This window comes from Pygocentrus nattereri, chromosome 20 (assembly GCF_015220715.1).
Source record: "Pygocentrus nattereri isolate fPygNat1 chromosome 20, fPygNat1.pri, whole genome shotgun sequence".
NCBI classification, from domain to species: domain Eukaryota; kingdom Metazoa; phylum Chordata; class Actinopteri; order Characiformes; family Serrasalmidae; genus Pygocentrus; species Pygocentrus nattereri.
Window position 1 is genome coordinate 8,929,329 of NC_051230.1, and position 19,850 is coordinate 8,949,178.

A 19,850-nucleotide genomic window follows, 5' to 3' on the forward strand; every position below is an offset into this window, starting at 1 on the left:
ACCAGACTGATATAGTGAGCACACTATTCATTTTCTCGTCATATCAGAGTCACATCGCGTCTGCTTTTTAGTCAGTTTGTGGAAAACTTTGCAGCACGTCATTTTATATATATAAATTAATCCTAAATAATTCTACTCGCATATTTGTAACTGCTCGTTAATTCGTGAGGAGAAAAAAAACAATAACAGCTGAAATAAATTAAGAGGATTAATTGTTATCACCGTTATTATTATGGTTGGTGTCGTTATTAATGCTGTCGTAGACATTACTAAAAAAGAGCGGTTTAAAAAGTACCGAGTGGTGACGTCACGCATAAATTAAATAAAAATAATGCGTGGCCATGACTTCGTAAGGCGTGGGAATTAGATGATTAAATCGCGATCTTGCTATCACTCATGGCCACGACTTAATCATCTAATTCCTACACTTTACTAATTCACGGCCACGCATTAGAATCTCGTTCCCACACTTTACTAAGTTGTGGCCACACTTTTTTTTAATAATGCTGAGCCCCTAAACGGCCTTTGTGAAAGAAACATTGGCATGGTCATTGCGTTCCCTCGTCAAAACTTTGCTTTGGCTTGCACGGTAGGACACAAAAACTAGAGAGCTGTTTTACACCGGACATCTTTTACCGTTGTACAGCGCGTAGACCGGAAGCGTGTCCTAACGCTTGTGTTTAGCTGTTTGTTTTAGCCGTAAATAAATTGTTTATTCTCTTCTTTGGACTGTTTACCTACAAACAACAAAATGGGAAAGAGGCAGCATCAAAAGGACAAGATGTAAGTCCAGGATAACACTTATGTTTTCTAAATTAAGCTGCTGCGCTCGCTTAAGCTAACTGCTAATTAGCCCCAGCGGTTTAGAGTTTACGGTCTGGACTGTTTATTAGACTCTGTGTCTCAGTGATGTTTTCTAGATGAGCGTTTTAATGTCAAGAGTTTGTGGTCTGAACTGTTTATTAGACTCTGTGTCTCAGTGATGTTTTCTAGATGAGCGTTTTAATGTCAAGAGTTTGTGGTCTGGACTGTTTATTAGACTCTGTGTCTCTGATGTTTTCTAGATGAGCATTTTAATGTCAAGAGTTTGTGGTCTGGACTGTTTATTAGACTCTGTGTCTCTGATGTTTTCTAGATGAGCGTTTTAATGTCAAGAGTTTGTGGTCTGAACTGTTTATTAGACTCTGTGTCTCAGTGATGTTTTCTAGATGAGCATTTTAATGTCAAGAGTTTGTGGTCTGAACTGTTTATCAGACTCTGTGTCTCAGTGATGTTTTCTAGATGAGCATTTTAATGTCAAGAGTTTATGGTCTGGACTGTTTATTAGACTCTGTGTCTCAGTGGTGTTTTCTAGATGAGCATTTTAATGTCAAGAGTTTAGGGTCTGGACTCTTTATTAGACTCTGTGTCTCAGTGGTGTTTTCTAGATGAGCATTTTAATGTAAAGAGTTTAGGGCCTGGACTGTTTATTAGACTCTGTGTCTCAGTGATGTTTTGTAGAGGAGCATTTTAATGTAAAGAGTTTATGGTCTGGACTGTTTATTAGACTCTGTGTCTCAGTGATGTTTTCTAGATGAGCGTTTTAATGTAAAGAGTTTGTGGTCTGGACTGTTTATTAGACTCTGTGTCTCAGTGATGTTTTCTAGATGAGCGTTTTAATGTCAAGAGTTTAGGGTCTGGACTGTTTATTAGACTCTGTCTCAGTGATGTTTTCTAGATGAGCCTTTTAATGTAAAGAGTTTGTGGTCTGGACTGTTTATTAGACTCTGTGTCTCAGTGATGTTTTCTAGATGAGCGTTTTAATGTCAAGAGTTTGTGGTCTGAACTGTTTATTAGACTCTGTGTCTCAGTGATGTTTTCTAGATGAGCGTTTTAATGTCAAGAGTTTGTGGTCTGGACTGTTTATTAGACTCTGTGTCTCTGATGTTTTCTAGATGAGCATTTTAATGTCAAGAGTTTGTGGTCTGGACTGTTTATTAGACTCTGTGTCTCTGATGTTTTCTAGATGAGCGTTTTAATGTCAAGAGTTTGTGGTCTGAACTGTTTATTAGACTCTGTGTCTCAGTGATGTTTTCTAGATGAGCATTTTAATGTCAAGAGTTTGTGGTCTGAACTGTTTATTAGACTCTGTGTCTCAGTGATGTTTTCTAGATGAGCGTTTTAATGTCAAGAGTTTAGGGTCTGGACTGTTTATTAGACTCTGTCTCAGTGATGTTTTCTAGATGAGCCTTTTAATGTAAAGAGTTTGTGGTCTGGACTGTTTATTAGACTCTGTGTCTCTGATGTTTTCTAGATGAGCATTTTAATGTCAAGAGTTTGTGGTCTGGACTGTTTATTAGACTCTGTGTCTCTGATGTTTTCTAGATGAGCATTTTAATGTAAAGAGTTTATGGTCTGGACTGTTTATTAGACTCTGTGTCTCAGTGATGTTTTCTAGATGAGCGTTTTAATGTAAAGAGTTTGTGGTCTGGACTGTTTATTAGACTCTGTGTCTCAGTGATGTTTTCTAGATGAGCCTTTTAATGTAAAGAGTTTGTGGTCTGGACTGTTTATTAGACTCTGTGTCTCAGTGATGTTTTCTAGATGAGCGTTTTAATGTCAAGAGTTTGTGGTCTGAACTGTTTATTAGACTCTGTGTCTCAGTGATGTTTTCTAGATGAGCGTTTTAATGTCAAGAGTTTGTGGTCTGGACTGTTTATTAGACTCTGTGTCTCTGATGTTTTCTAGATGAGCATTTTAATGTCAAGAGTTTGTGGTCTGGACTGTTTATTAGACTCTGTGTCTCTGATGTTTTCTAGATGAGCGTTTTAATGTCAAGAGTTTGTGGTCTGAACTGTTTATTAGACTCTGTGTCTCAGTGATGTTTTCTAGATGAGCATTTTAATGTCAAGAGTTTGTGGTCTGAACTGTTTATCAGACTCTGTGTCTCAGTGATGTTTTCTAGATGAGCATTTTAATGTCAAGAGTTTATGGTCTGGACTGTTTATTAGACTCTGTGTCTCAGTGGTGTTTTCTAGATGAGCATTTTAATGTCAAGAGTTTAGGGTCTGGACTCTTTATTAGACTCTGTGTCTCAGTGGTGTTTTCTAGATGAGCATTTTAATGTAAAGAGTTTAGGGCCTGGACTGTTTATTAGACTCTGTGTCTCAGTGATGTTTTGTAGAGGAGCATTTTAATGTAAAGAGTTTATGGTCTGGACTGTTTATTAGACTCTGTGTCTCAGTGATGTTTTCTAGATGAGCGTTTTAATGTAAAGAGTTTGTGGTCTGGACTGTTTATTAGACTCTGTGTCTCAGTGATGTTTTCTAGATGAGCGTTTTAATGTCAAGAGTTTAGGGTCTGGACTGTTTATTAGACTCTGTCTCAGTGATGTTTTCTAGATGAGCCTTTTAATGTAAAGAGTTTGTGGTCTGGACTGTTTATTAGACTCTGTGTCTCAGTGATGTTTTCTAGATGAGCATTTTGATGTCAAGAGTTTAGGGTCTGGACTCTTTATTAGACTCTGTGTCTCAGTGGTGTTTTCTAGATGAGCATTTTAATGTAAAGAGTTTAGGGCCTGGACTGTTTATTAGACTCTGTGTCTCAGTGATGTTTTGTAGAGGAGCATTTTAATGTAAAGAGTTTATGGTCTGGACTGTTTATTAGACTCTGTGTCTCAGTGATGTTTTCTAGATGAGCGTTTTAATGTCAAGAGTTTGTGGTCTGGACTGTTTATTAGACTCTGTGTCTCTGATGTTTTCTAGATGAGCATTTTAATGTCAAGAGTTTAGGGCCTGGACTGTTTATTAGACTCTGTGTCTCAGTGATGTTTTCTAGATGAGCATTTTAATGTAAAGAGTTTGTGGTCTGGACTGTTTATTAGACTCTGTGTCTCAGTGATGTTTTCTAGATGAGCGTTTTAATGTCAAGAGTTTAGGGTCTGGACTGTTTATTAGACTCTGTCTCAGTGGTGTTTTGTAGATGAGCCTTTTAATGTAAAGAGTTTGTGGTCTGGACTGTTTATTAGACTCTGTGTCTCAGTGATGTTTTCTAGATGAGCATTTTGATGTCAAGAGTTTAGGGTCTGGACTGTTTATTAGACTCTGTGTCTCAGTGATGTTTTCTTGATGAGCATTTTAATGTAAAGATTTTGTGGGCTGGACTGCTTATTAGACTCTGTGTCTCAGTGATGTTTTCTGGATGAGTGTAAAGAGTCTGCCTCAGCATAAATCTGACTGTAGTCTGTATTATGGTCTCAAAGAGCTGGTATTTTATACAAACCAATAGGCAATTCTTAACTTTACTGTGAATAAATATATGAAAGTTACATATAATCATAAAATTCAAATGGATGCTGTCAGATGCTCATACAGGGTATTTCTATATAAAATTTTTTGGTTGACTAGGTTAATAACGAACTTCTTTTACTTAAATATTATAAAACTGAATTTTGACACATTTTGTTTTTCATTTTTACATTTTAAAATTCGTATTTTAACAAGTACTAATCACATTTTAGTGGTTGTCACTGAATTTCTGACATCAAATGTTTTCTGGAGTTTAAAATTCTGGAATATAAAAAGCTGATTTCCAGACCTGGAAAAGTATGGAAATTCAGAAAGTTGCACAACATGAATATTTTTAAGATGCTAACACAGACAGTCTGATGGCAAAAAAAAAATTTAAATTGGAGGAAATCATTGAAGAAAAAGTGCAGTGATTTTCTTATTCTGGAAAAACTGAACATGAAATAAACAAGCTGTAAAATTGGTCATGGTAAAATATATAGATGTCTTCATGAGGCGGTAGCTAGAACACTAAAAACTCGATCTGGTGCCGGTGGTCAAACATGACTGGTTTCATGTTAATGTTACATGCTTTTTTTCTGTCTTTTTAGGTACATCACCTGTACAGAGTACACACATTTCTATGGAGGGAAAAAAGCAGGTGTGTATCTGAAGCATGCGCCTGTTTTCAGGGGAAAATAAACAAATGCATGTGTTTTAGCTCCATGTTTCTTTTTGCATTTATTCTATTTTCTTTCTTTCTTTGTTTTATCTACAGAAATTCCACAGTCGAATTTCAGGCGATTACCATTTGATCACTGCAGGTGGGTATTGTTTGGGCATTTGTGGTTGGTGGGGTGTGTGTGTGCACTTATGCGTGTGTGTGTGTGTGTGTATTGACTTGTAACAACCTACATTCTTAAAAATAAAGGTTCTACAATGTTGTTTGCCTTGGATATGCACTTCTAGGAAAAAAATCTAATTGGTATAGAACCTTTATGTTTAGGCTCTTAAATTTTGAGAAAAGTCTTCATGTTTGCACATCTCAGTTTAAAAAAAAAAGATTTTTAAATAACCAAACATGGAGAAGTTCTTTGACAGTGCTTCTCAGATTGGTCCACATTTTTGCTCTGTCTGGGTTGTAAGTAAAGTTAGTGCAAAAAATCTGCGTCTTCTGGGAGTCCCGTAAGTCTAGTTTAAGAACCAAAAGCAAATCTTCTATAGCATCACTACACAGAACCCTTTTTGGCACCTTGATTTATAAGAGTGTATTTTAAAGATTTAGATCCATAGCATACTTTTGTTTTCTTATTATATGCTTCATGCTATTTTTCTACTGAGAATTCTTGATTGGAGTGACAGGGATTGAACAGAGATTTAGTTTTTTTTTAATTTTTTGTTTTTTGCTGTAGGTGGTAACACTACAGCTAGGAAAGATTCTTAGAAAGGCTGAAAACAAGAATTCTAGAGTTTGGTTTTATGTCTTACTTGGTGTTTGATCTTTATATTTCTACAGTTTGTCTCTTCAGCCATTCGAGTATCCCATGTGCACCACAGAAGGTGTGGTCTTTGACCTAATGTAAGTATACTGTTCTCTCTTCGGCACAAAACCATGGCCTTAACATCAATCCACGGGTGTAAATGGCCTGTCATGATTACTTGATAACAAAACAGACCTTTTTCACTGAATCGGCAATGCATGCTTAGGAGTTTGCATGATGGTGATTTATCATATTTTAAATTCTCTTACTCCTTTCTACCCTTAGAAAAAGTCTCATGGACACCCATATTTATTTTTTAAAACCTTTATAGTTTTGTCTTTTACCTTGAAAGTATTCTGGTGGTTTGGAATGGTTTGTTATAGTTGAGCTACATCTGCTTTTACTGCTTGTTAAAACCTCTCATTTCATAATTAATTGTGAAAATAATTAGGATTTGATTTCTAATATAAAGTATATTGACTGCTCTACTGTAGAACAGAGTGGGGAACAGTTGGGCTGTTACTGTTAGCAGCTAGGCTTGAATTATGCTTGCATAATGATCAGCATGAGCTCTTAAGATTCTAATCATTTTGTAATTATTTTTGCTCTGACCGACGTGAAAACCTTGTTGATGTTAAATTGCTTGGTTGTCCTCTCCAGGAGCATAGTCCCATGGATTAAGAAGTTTGGAACCAACCCCATCTCAGGAGAGGTAGGCTCTGAAGTTCACAGAAGGCTTATGTGTTTCTCATTTCACAATCTGTACCACTGTAAGCCTTTTGGAATGCAGTAGTAAGATTAACTCTATCTTACTTAATGTACTGCAGGCGATACATTCAGAGTCTTTAGCTTTTTCTCCTTTAACTCATTAAAATACCTCCACAGTAGTATTGGGGCTTTCTGTGTATTACTGTTTTCTATCACTGCATAAAAGATCCATGCTGGCTTTATTGTTGGATGCACTGGTAGTTTCTGAGCATGCATACATTCAGAACACATTCACATGAAGGCTGAGGTTTGAATTCCTATTCATATGTGTGCTAAAATGCTATGAACGTTCAGCTTTGTTAGAATATGTCCTGGGCATAGCAAAAATCATGGCAAGGACAGCTCTGGGATATAAAGAGAGTAGATTAAAAAGCAGAAATGATGGTTAATTAAACTCTTGACCCTGTGTTTTGTGACACACTGCACATCTTCAGCCACTAGGGGGACTCAGACTCCACTTGATGAGCAGATTTGGATTAAAAAGGTGGGGAGAGAGTGTAAGAGTGTTATGTAACTCAAAAAAAGAGTGCTATATTTTGAACTTTGAAGGCTTAATGTGTGTTTCTGTTCAGTGGAACCTCTGCAGTTATAGCAATGAGGTGGTATAAGTAGCCAGTGGTTATTTTCTGTTGTTCATCTTAGCTTCTTGAGAATTTAATGCTTTCTGTGGGATATTAGGGTGGTCAATTTTCTTAGGCTGTTCATGGAAATGACTTTAAAATAGGATGCATGGAAGGGTGTGTCGCTAGAGCTGGGTGGTATTGAGAAAATTCAACATCATGATACCATGACATATTCGAAAACACATACAATGAACCCAGGCATACTGAGTACTGGTATGCCAAAAGAATGTCTTACAAGCCTGACATGGCTAATTTGGAGTTGACTGTTTTGTTCTGTTTTCTTCTTTTAAATTTACACCCAAAGGAATCTTAGACAGTAATTGTTAATCAGATATTTCCAGAGAGGAACCTGCTATTTATTTTTCAAGGGTTTCATATTGTTCTTTCAAAACAATGTGAAGCACCTTGTAAATGTAATTGAGTTAACTGTGAGGTTGGATGAATAAAATACAGAAAATTAGAATTCAAAGCTACACACATACTATGCATATAATGCTCATTGTCAAATACTTTGCTAAAAGTGTCACTAAATATCAAGGTACACCAGTACAGACAATATATCAACCAGCCCTAGCTGTCACAGTCAGTTGTATAAGGAGGAGTGCCCATACTTTTTGTCTTTGTGGATCAAAGTGCAGTGTTTTTGGTGGGCCAATGGGCCAAAAAAGGTACATAGGTTTTAACAATGTATTTTATGACATTACACTTTATCGTGATACTAAAATACTTCCAAAATACTTTAAAAAGAAAACTAATTATTAAAGCTACACTATCAAAGTTTTGGGGTTTTGGAGACTTCTCTGGTAGAACTATGTTATTGCATGAAACATTGGTTGTGCTTTGCACCCCTTCCCTGAGAGGATGAATCTGATGATTGTGAGGGCACTAAAAGAGACCTTGGTCAAAACGCGGTGAAGGAGTTATGTCTTCTGATGACATAAGTGAATTATCTACTGTTGTCATCATATCTTCCTCAGTATAATGTTGATTTTGCATTTGAGAGCTAAACATTGAGCTGGACCTTCATTTCAAGCCTGTGTGTGTGATAGTAACACATTAAGACATGCGACGTGGTCCTAAAAACTCAAACTCCGACCTGATGCCTGACTTTTAAATGACTGTTTCAAGCTTTTCAGGGTGACTTACTGCAGCATACACACCATTTTTTTTAATGTGTTTTTTTTCCCTCCTTAATCAATAACACTTTGGATTTAAACAAAAAGTCCTTACATTGTTACGTTGTGCAGTTTTAATAATAGAAATGAACAATAGCAAACCACTCATAACCTCTTTTCTAAAGCATTTAATAAGACTCATAATGCACCTGATGTGTGCATTTATTGGGCTTGGAGCCTTACGGTAAAACAGACCAGGACGTGAATTTAAGACTTGCATTATCATCAAGTAAACTGTCAACTAATCACTGCTGATACATTGAGGAGGTAAATTTAATCACTTGTTGTCTAATGAAGTAATGATGACAGCCCTTAATAATGCACACCTGCAGCTTCATCATTTTGTCTCTGCGAGGTCAGAATGGAGAGTTTTTTTTTCTGCCCAGTTAACACACTTAACACAGTCCCTAAAGATAAAGTACATACAGCCACTTTTCTTAAATATATCTGTTCCAGCATATTATAAGTGTCCTCTACATACAGGATGAAGGATTCTAGTGCTGGTGTTGGCTCAGTGCTGTATTATCAATCAGCCAGACACACTCTGCTGTACTTTTAATTTACAGAGGCCATTAGGATTATAAGGAGTTGTGCATGCATGGTCAGTTTTGTTCTCAGCAGCAGAATTTTTTTGTGGGTTTTTTGTGTTTGAGTTTGTGTGGATTCAGCAGGGAAATTTGGGGGGAGAAGCCCCAAGTTGGTAGTTGTTTTCATTGGATAATAGTGGTTTATGAGTTTATATTAAGTTGTACAAGGGGTCAATCTGTCTGTCTGTCTACCTACTAGTAGTATTCATAATAGTAGTAATAGCAGTATTAATAATATTAAATGCATCTGCATAATAGTACTCACTTAATATAGTTATAGCTTTTGTTCTGTTATTATGTCTCATTTGTCATAGCATACTGAAATGAAGAGAAATCATAAGGGCCCATTTTTTTTGTCCTTTCTTTTTCATTCACTTATGAAGTTTCTTTGGTTTTATGCACTAAAAACAGTCATCATTCATTTTTACACCATAATTTTCCAACCTCTGTTTCTGCCTTAAACCTAAACTGGCTGTTTTTGTTACTGAGCCTTTAAGACTGATATATCGCTGTTGTTGGAACAAAACCTCATATGTCCAAATGGGTAACTACAGGAGAAGGAAAAAACACACTTTACTTTTAATGCAAGTCAATGGAACCAAACTTTTTTTTAAAAATCATTTTGGGTAGTAAAAAACTGAAAAACGACAAAAAATGGAGATGCAAGGTTTTGTCCTGGCAGCAGTGATTTGGAAATGACCACTGTTCTGATTGGCTGTTCTGTATTGTGCATCATTCAAAAAGCAGTCCAAGCTGAAACACATCTGTAAGAGTACAGATGTTACTTATTACCATATTGATTGCTAAATTTCCTTCGGGATCAATAAAGTTTTCTAACTATCTGTCTATGTGTCTGACTTTCTGTCTGTCTATGTGTGTCTGATTGCCTCTCCATCCATTCATCCATCCACCCATTTGTCTGTCCATCCGTCCACCATTTCCTCTCCTTGAGGAAGTCCAATACAAAGATTACTATGCTATTTGATTTCCAAAAAGTGAGAAAAATTTGTTTTTCCATCATATGGGCTCTTTAAAACCCCACAATGTCATTTTAAAATGTAATATTTTGTGTTTTGGACTTCAGTTAATTACTTATGGTTTGAAACAATGAAAATTATTTGCATGGCATTATACATTCTGTAAATTGTAAATGCCAAATCGGTGCAAGACTCATCGTGGGTGCTTCTAACCCCAGTTGTTGGGACAAGATGTCCGTTTTTAAAGATTTTCTTTTCTGTGCTATAAAAAAGCAAAATTATCCACTGTTCCAGTTTATTTGTACCTCACCAGTCTGTGTGCGCTGAACTCCTGCACAGATATGGTTTAGCTTCACAGTAAACATTGCTCATAAGGGGGTAGTTTACCCCTGCTCTCCCCACTTTCTTAGTCCTGATCTCTAGTACATAGTGCCTGTATCTTTGTTCTCCACGTGTGTTTACACATTTGTTTGTTTTGGTCTGCCTCTGGATGTTGTACTCCATGTCTGAACATGTCAGTGTGTGTGCTGCACAGCTGGACTGTCCTGTCAGAAGCTTACTTGATTGCGTAGTCTAGGGGACAGAGAGAGAGAGCGTTGAGGTTGGAGAGGTAGCAGGAATGAGTGGTGGAGTTTTGTGGACATGCCTGGACTTATCTCCAGCGCAGACAGGCATGCTTCTGTGTTAGCATCAGTAGCAGCTGTGTGCAGAGCCTCATGCTCATGTGAGAGTGTGTGAATGTGAGCAGATATCCTTCCTAACTGACACATTCTTCCACATCCAGCCAACACAGCAAAAAATGTGCCATTCTTAAAGTCTCCAATACCCTCTGGCTCTTAGTGCTGTTTAGTATGTAAAACTATGCCAGTATTTTTGTCACACATTAATATTAACTTTAATATTAGAGATATGAATAGATAACAGGAACGTCTGCAGCTCCAGTGTGCAATTTTCTGGCTGCTTCAGATTGTTTTGAAAGAACAGTTTAATATGTATTATAGAATATTTAATATACAGAACTAAATAAACTGTTGTTCAAAAGCCTGGAATCAATAGTATTGACAATATGTTTCAAGTTTATTTATGGAGCGTTTGTAATATTGGAGAAAGCTCAAAGTGCTTTACAGGCAAGTAATGAAGTTGATACAAAAAATTAAACTTGAGGTTGATTTTCTCCTATTACAGATACTGTTCAGCAACAGCAACATTAAAAAAGAAAAAAAAACCTTAAAGTGTTCATTTAAATCACGTGACTTGGATCAGACTGTGACCATGCTATACTAGTTTTGTGCAACTTCACACATTTATATAATTACAAATAATTAAAGCTCATCATTCACATCTTAATTTTCCCTCTTTTTTTAAGAGCAGACGCCTATAGGCTTTTAGAGAAACTGCATGAAAGTGAGAGAAAATGAATATACATTATGTCTATTATAAAAGTGACAAATGCCTTATGAGGCAGTAACTTGACAAATTATGTAAATACATAATTACTGTTAGGTCTCTCATAATTATTACACAATCGCAATTATTTTTCTCAGTTGTTGGCTTTCACAGTCGAAGAAAGTGAATTGGGTTCATTTTTGACATCAAGTACATGTGAGTCTCACAAAACAACAGTTCTTCAAACTGGTGCGACAACAGCTTTAGAAGGCAGCGGTGAGAAATGTTTGTTTATTTGATGTTAAACCTTTAAGCCGATGTCACACCAGATGCGACGTTAATCTGGAACCACTCCGCAACTCTTGTTACTTCATACCGGATGCAACACACACTTGTCGGGAAGCAAAAGCAGTTGCTGTTTGCATTGTGTTTTCACGTAATGTGAACGTCTGGATTTGTTTATTTCTCATAGAAACTTTATGCAGATGACATAAAATAACAACAATGAAAACTTGACTAGATGCCATGAATGTTACTGGCAATTTTTTTTTTTCTCTTTTTTTTTTTTTTTTTTTAAAAAAGGGTGGCCACTTTAGGCTTGTACTTGTGAACAGAAAAAAGCCCTGTCAGTGTTTATACTGCAGTTAATCAACAAGGAAAAATGCCATTATCATGTCAGACTTAATTATGTTATATAATTTATCCTGTAACTTTGTGTTGTTGCCAAAAAAAAAAAAAAAATTAAATAGTTTTATAAATGGAACAAATGTTTGTCACAAAAGTTCTGGATATTTATGTCAATGCAGTGTCATCATACTTCATAAAACATCAAATACAGTTACTGGTATAGTTATTTATAAGTACTCAAGTAGAACTTTATAAATTCGTTATGTTTCTATTTTAAAATGTAAGGTTTTGAAACCGTACAAATACGCACTGTCCCCCTGGGAAAGTGAAGGTAATGTACCTTTAAACCTCATTTAAGGAACCCAGTTGGACTTGGACCATGTGGTACCTTTTGAGGGTACATTTACATTGTCTGATCGCATAAATCATATAAAGAAATAATGGCGTAACATCTTTTCATTCTTCACAGCTTCTATTAATTTGTCTTGTTATTTTTGAAGCGTTCATTTGGCCAATGCTCTAGAACGTGCGAGACCCTCAGTCCAAAGTCCTATTTTATTGGCTTTCTTTTTAAAACTTTGATTACATATTAATTCTAAAATGAATCAATAGCAGCCCTGTGCCTGATGATGGTTCATCAAGTTACCATGGCAACAGTCCCAATCCCCCTCATGACAGCAAAGGTTAATTTAACTCTTAAAATTATTTTTTTCACTTTATTTTGTGCAAATAGCAACACAGCAGCATTCTCGCGTAAACATGACTGAACCTTTAAACTTCTTGGGTGACGTTATCCTACATTTAATAGGACTAAATTAAAGAACTCTATTACCAGACAGGCCTGGAATGGATTACTCGATTGTTAATGTAACAGCATTGGGAACAGTACAGTGTTGCGGTGATCTATCATATTGGACTATCAGTACTGTGTTGTCACGTTAAGGTGGATGTGTTGACATGTAATTTACATGGATAGATAATTTGTCACGTCGTGGCCTTAACATGAGCTCCCCATATTGGGTTAACAAGCTCCCACTTCCCACCCAGGATTTCTGCTGTGAAATACACTCGCAAATACATGTCCATACCTCCCAGTGTGCCAAACTGAAAGGTTTCAAAGCATTGCATCACCAACATTTGAATGATCAGCTGAGCTAGATCCAAAGAAGACTGATTGAGTTTTCATGCCTCATTGGGTTATCCAAGAAGCAGTGCTGAAATGAGATTCGCTGGAATTGCAGATGATGGGGCCTCACCTCAGGAGAGGTGCCAGGCTTGTCCATTGACCACATTTTAGCTGTCGCACATCTTCCATGGCTGAACAATTAAATGCTATCAATGAAGCAGTCAGTGTGGATTTAGAATCTGTTTTCTTTCTCTCTCAGTACTGCTTCTGTTTTTGTCTTTTTCAGTTTCGCGTTACACAGTGTGATTGAGATTCTCAGAGCAATTGGACGGAAAATGCATTTACATTTATGGCATTTTGCTGACGCTCTTATTCAGAGCGACTTACAATTTGATCATTTTACACAGGTAGGGCAAGGCAGTGTTAGGAGTCTTGCCCAAGGACCCTTATTAGCATAGTGTAGGGTGCTTGCCCTGGTCGGGGATTGAACCCCAGTCTACAGCGTAGAAGGCAGAGGTGTTAACCACTACACTAACCAACCACCAAAATGCATCAGTAACTCCGCTTCTAATTTCCAAACCTCTTCTCTTTTTAGATAGAAAATTTTAGAGAGGAAACACATGCTTGTTAGACTTTAAAATACAAAAGCAACATAGAATATACAATCAGAAAGATTGTTGTACAGCTACTCATAATATAGTTATTAACCTAAAAGCACCCAAAACAAAGGTTAACATTCACAATCATCTCACATGCTATACATTAAAAAGGCTACAATTTGGGGAACAATTTGACTTCAACAGTCACTCGCTGAAATTTGAAGACTGCAAAAGCTCTGTGCAGTGACAGGGTTACTAACCGTAGGATATATCACAGTTTTGCCCTTGTTTTTGCTACGTGTGGATATTCACAGGTAGAGACGGCAACATTCCAGCATGCCCAGTATCCACTTTGGGACTTTTCCAGCAAAATGTGTTGGAGTGGATAAAAGAAGGGAAAAATAGCTAATTTGATGCACTTCTGTAACAAATCAAGCCAGAAATATCGCAGAATTTATTGCAGCATGTATCATAACATAAATACCTAGCATTATGTAGTGTCATACAAGAGTAACTTTAATTTTAAATAGTGTAATTTTGCACACATTGTGACTGTATGTGATGTTTTGGTACATTTTGTACATTCAAGGCAATATGGTGCCTATAGCTCAAGTGTGGATCCAACTAAAATATCAATAAATTGTACATCAAGTGATGTCAAAGAGGGGTGGTGTTAGTTTAAGAAGTTTGAAGGTTCTTTTAAATAGCAAATCTTGAGTGATATTAAAAGTATTTCATTTCAAACTTTAGTAGTTCTAGTGATAAAAAGCTGATGCCCAAACGTTCAGGATCAGTGTTGCTATCAGGAAAGAAAAAGTCGTATCTATTACTCATCGTCTTTACTCAATAAGTTAACCAGCGTTCCTGAATATGTACTGCTAAGGGTTGTGACTAAGTTAAAATAAGAAATGGGCCATAGTTAATGAATGGTAGCTAGCGAAATCACAATAGGCAATCTTAAAGGAGAATTCTTCAACAATTTGAGTGTGTTTTCTGTTGCTTTTATTGTTATTCCTTTCACTAACATGTTCACTTTTCCCCTGTTTGTGGGGCCCTGCAATGCAGCCCCTAAGGCCTAGCATACGCTACACTAAAGCATCCCAGAAATGGTTTTGCTTGAGATACCTGTGCCCAACTGTCAAGTGACTGGCTAAATCAGAGGAGACGTTTTAGCAGTCTTCATTAACTGGTGATGCAGAGATCATTAGGCGTGCGAATGCACCGTTTCATTCTTCAGAACAAGGCTGGAGTGGTATTTATCGACCACCTGCCTAGAGTAAGAATGCTGAAGCAGCATCAGCTCCAGCCTGCCACAGCCACTTAGCATCAAAGGCATAACTGGTTCTAGATCTAGATAAATGTGAGAACTTTGATGCTTTTAAACTGACCTACATTCTGCAATGCTGAGACATGTAGTCCCATTAGGCTGCACACTTTAGTGTTCTAGTATCATCACAATGTGAAATTGCTTCATTTGCAGTGTAGTTTAGCCTTGTCTTGGCTTCAAAACCGTGTAGCCTGCTCAAAATAAACAGTTCTTTTTTAATTAATAAGTTAAACTGTCATATGCAACAAAATAAGTCTTTTTAGATGTTGTAACACTACTAACATGTTTTATTAAAACTGTTATTTGAAGCTCATATGTTCTAGGGATTTGCAAAATACATTATTTGATTCAGTATAATGCAAGTTTGTCTGTATATGGTGTACTTTTCCATACAGCAACAATAAGAATTCCCTAAAAATCTACCTTATGTTAAAGCTGCACTAGGTAAGATGTAAGTAGCACTGCTTATTAGAGTCAAGGGGGAAAGCACACTAAAATGGTGCATCTGCGCTTCTGTGAGTCACCCTGTAAAGCCTCACATGGAGTTTTTTGGACCACCTCATAAGCCTTTCAGCTCAAAAAAGAAGGTCTGGCTCAAAGTTTGTATCTCAAATGCAGGCTCAACATTGTGCTGATAAAGATGTGACGACCATAGATCATTCACTCACATCGTCCAAAGACACGGCCTTGACAGAGGTTTCTTTCAGTACTCTTTCAACACACTCATAATAGTCATTTAGCCATTTGGGGAAGGGGTTGGAAGTGCAACCTATGCTACAAAATGTTCTTCTGCACATTGCATGCAATTCATATTTCCACCAGAGAGGTCTCCAAATCCCCAAACTTACATAGTGCAGCTTTAACATGTTAACGTTTCCATTTCCAGTTTATTAGAGTTCAACATTATAAAAGTACTTGTATTCATCATGCTTATAAATGTTAATTTGCCAGTCCCAAACACATACATGCATTCAAGGACTGTGCTTTTCCTGTCTGTCCTTCATTGTGAGGAAAAGAGGAAGTGATATTTTAAGAAGAGGCAGGGAAATGAGACGCTCGTATTGAACAGTACAATTTTGATACACTTCTAATCTGTTCTCATGTGCATTCTAACTCCATACATTTCAGTGTGTGTGTTTTTTTTTTTTGATGAATATTGTATGTGTTGTTGTTATTCAGATACTGTGATACAATTTTGTAGCCCACCTGTCTAACCTCACCACAATTATCTAATTAGTAAAGGGAAGGGATCCAAAATGAAGGCCTACCTCTGACTGAACAAGCAGAAAAGCTCACGTAATGAGCTGGCAATAACAGCACCTTTGAACATGTGTCATCGTGTATATTTGTGCGTGCGTGTAGATGTGAGTCAGCCCAAAATGATGCCACAGTGTGATGGGATCATTTTCAGTGGGCTGTGTGAACACTTGTACTGAGACATAATCTGTTTACACACACTGACAAACATGCTCTCTCAACAATAATTTGCATCCTCCCTTTCCTCCTGCCTTTAGAAACTCGAGGCCAAATCCCTCATCAAGCTCAATTTCAGCAAGAACAATGAAGGTAAACATTTTTATGTGTTTTAATCACTATTCACTTGTAATGAATATGTAAAGCATTTTCAAGGAGGGTAGTGGGTTTAGAAGACCATGGGGAAGTAATAAACTGTAGCAATGCTTACCTTTTTTTTTCCTTTTTCTTTTTTAGCCTACAGTCTTTCACCTCTGATCAAATTACATATTTTGTTTATTTTCTAAGTTAAAATAAGTTAACATGTCATTACAGGGAGCAAAATCCATATTTTAGTTTTCTTCCTGCAAATCATAGTGCACAATTTTCGTTTATTTACTGAGTTTAACAAATTATGGGAAAAATATATATATATATATATATATATATATATATATATATATATATATATATATATATATATATATATATATATATATATATATATATATATATTATAACTTTTTCAAAGTTTACATATATATTACAGTATTTTAAATTGAGCAAATAAACAATAATAGTGCATTAAAAAGTGTGTTTTTATTTTCACTAAGGAAGTTCACAAAACATACATTTTTGTGGCTCCCAAACTTTTGCACACAGCTGTATCTCTTGTCTTATTCTGTGATGTGAGTAGCTACTACAACCACCTATAGATATAACAAGTTACAATAACTATGTATTGTTTTATTGTAAATGTTTGTACCTTGGTGTCTAAATCTTAAATGTTGATAGAATTAAAACATCAGCGATACATACACATCTTCAGTTTTACAAGGGGGATTTATTTATTTATTCATTTATTTAGGACTGTATTAATCCCCTTGCATTCCCCATCAAATCAAGCCCTGCACTTACTAAGTTGTAAGTTTGTTGATACTAGCCCTTATTGTTTGTCTCTTGTATGAAAAGGGAAGTACCACTGCCCTGTGCTCTACACTGTCTTCACAAACAACTCCCACATTGTGACCAACAAAGTCACAGGAAACGTCTTCTCATATGAGGTAAACTCCAGTAATCCCTAAAGCCTGTGGGGAGTCACTTGTGTTTGTGTGTCAAAGGATACTTTGAAAAAAATTCACATAAATCTTTTCCCCTAAATGTATAAGACATGTTCAGGTTTTTTTTATTTTATTTAAAAACCACCTTTAGTTTTGCATTGGAGCTATAAAGCCAGTGTAACTAAGAAGTAATTGAAGTTTATAGCCAGCAGGTTAGCATCACATGTACTGCATGCCTAAATCATCACACACTTTGTTTGAATTGGCAAATAAATTGATTTATGTTTTGGAAGAGATCTCAATATTGAAATGATTAGTATTGTCCAGCCTTTTTTTGTTATCTATGTAGATGGACGAAAGTATGCAGCATAGCTAAAAACAGTAACAGCTGTCATGAAGCCTGGAGTTTGTGTGTACTTGGATCTATTTTATAGCTGTCAGTATGTCCTCGTGAGATACCAAACATGTATTGGCTGATGCACTACATTTGGGTTAATGATGATGCTACTGTGGAAAAAGTCAGAGACCACATTAAGTTTATTTAAAGAACATTAATGTGGCCAGTAAGTATGTTATTCTCTATTCAATGCCATGAGACATAATGACAATTTTTTTCAGCATTTAGTTTTTTTCCTCCCTTTCCACCCTTTTGCTTTTATTACAGCTTCCATTCATTTTAGGGCACTCAGTTCTTCAAAGAAATCTGCAGATATTTTTCCACACCCCCAAAGTTCAGTCTTAGAAGTTGGTTTCATTTTCCGCTTCTCATGATTCAAGTAGTCTAGATCTGGACAGTCTATTGTTCTTTTTCCTTAGAAATGTGTATTTCCATATCTAATCATCTCAGAAACATCTCCTAAAATATGATTATGTTCTTAATGGCTGTTGCATGTGGAAATAAAATAAATAGTCTTCAACATTTATACAGTACTGTCTGTTAGATTTTTTTGTCAGATTAGTTATTTAAGACCCTACAATGTCTTTAATAGCTATAAGCTGTACCCTTAAACAAAACACACTCCTACGGCCACACACAGTGTGTTTAATTAATTGTATGTGTTATCTAGGCAGTGGAGCAGCTGAACATCAAGACAAAAAGCTACAAAGACCTGCTGACTGATGAGCCGTTTACCCGCCAGGATATCATCACACTTCAGGTGGGTGTGTGTGTGTGTGTGTGTGTGTGTGCGCGCGCATATGCATTCTCCAGCCCATGTGAGTGTGTATGTATATTTAGAAACTCTATGTCTGTGTGAAGTCTATGTAGTCATGTAGCCTTATAATTATAGATGTTGTGAAGTGTGTCTGCTGAGACACAGAGCTGTGTCAGATCATGGCATGTGGAAATGGTCTTTGATGCTGAATAAGCCATAGTCTTGGTGTGATTTGTAAACATGCATGTTTAGACTGATCCTGGATCAGCCTGAACATGCATGTTTAGAATGACCCTGGATCAGCCAGCATCCTTTCATAAACAAAGAAAACAAACAGCCAGATGAATTCAGTCTCGGGACAGTTGTTGAGTTTGAGTGAAGTGTCTCATATTTTGCATCATTTCCCTGGAGAAAGTGAGAGTCTGTATCTGTGTGCACTGCTGGTTTTTGGGAAGCTCCTAGCTCCTATTGGGAAGGACACTGATAATTTTTGTAAAATGATAGTCAGTATGCTTTTATTGTGGATATCAGTACTAGCAGTAGACTTTAACTGCTTGTTTCATTTAAAGGAGAACATAGTCCTGCTTAATTGGATTTAGTTCAGTACACTGTATAAAGCGCTCAATAAACATCATTTTGATGGCAGTTTTTAAACCTAGCACAGCTTGTGCGTTGTGTCTGTGTGTCATGTTGTGATAATCATGTATCCAGCAAATGTCTAAAGTGCACTTCTGCTTTACACCCTATGTATTAGAAAACAGCTTTTTGCGTAAACAGTATTCTACAGTGGTTTGCTGTAACTTGGTTCCAGAGAAAATTATCGAGAAACAGGTGTCGCAATGCATACAACAGAAATATAGCTATTTTCTTTCCTGTCCAAAAACTGTTCATGTTGTATAAGTATAGAATAATATCAAATTCAGAAATTAAGTTTTCTTTGGTTGTACCCTGTGTGTACATCTAAGCCATGGATGACTTGAAAAATACTTTAGGCATCAGGCAGCGTATTCATAAACATCCTGTGTAATAACTTTCTGTAAGAAGACTTCTAGAGGTATTCAAATTAGGATGTCTGGTTGCAGTCACCACCACTGTGAACAATCCTGACCCTGTCAGTTTCACTAGAACAGCTTATTTCACGACAAACGTCTCTGAACCGCTTTATTTACATCTTATTGATTTTAAAAAAGCTGAAGCGTGATGATTCAATTGGAACATGACTGAAAAATCACTATTTGAAAA

At 36.5% G+C, this 19,850-nt stretch overlaps 1 protein-coding gene across 1 annotated transcript in view; it reads left to right on the top strand.

The window, feature by feature from the left end:
- Positions 1-642: 642 nt before the first annotated feature.
- ppil2 (peptidylprolyl isomerase (cyclophilin)-like 2) overlaps positions 643-19,850 on the top strand; it is a 69,349-nt gene continuing 50,141 nt past the window's right edge. Inside the window, exons 1-8 of the mRNA XM_017705078.2 lie at positions 643-783; positions 4,877-4,926; positions 5,044-5,089; positions 5,782-5,844; positions 6,407-6,458; positions 16,456-16,507; positions 17,366-17,457; positions 18,522-18,611. Of these exons, the coding sequence (XP_017560567.2) occupies positions 752-783; positions 4,877-4,926; positions 5,044-5,089; positions 5,782-5,844; positions 6,407-6,458; positions 16,456-16,507; positions 17,366-17,457; positions 18,522-18,611 (477 nt within the window). The 5' untranslated portion in view covers positions 643-751. The remainder of the gene's footprint in view (positions 784-4,876; positions 4,927-5,043; positions 5,090-5,781; positions 5,845-6,406; positions 6,459-16,455; positions 16,508-17,365; positions 17,458-18,521; positions 18,612-19,850) is intronic.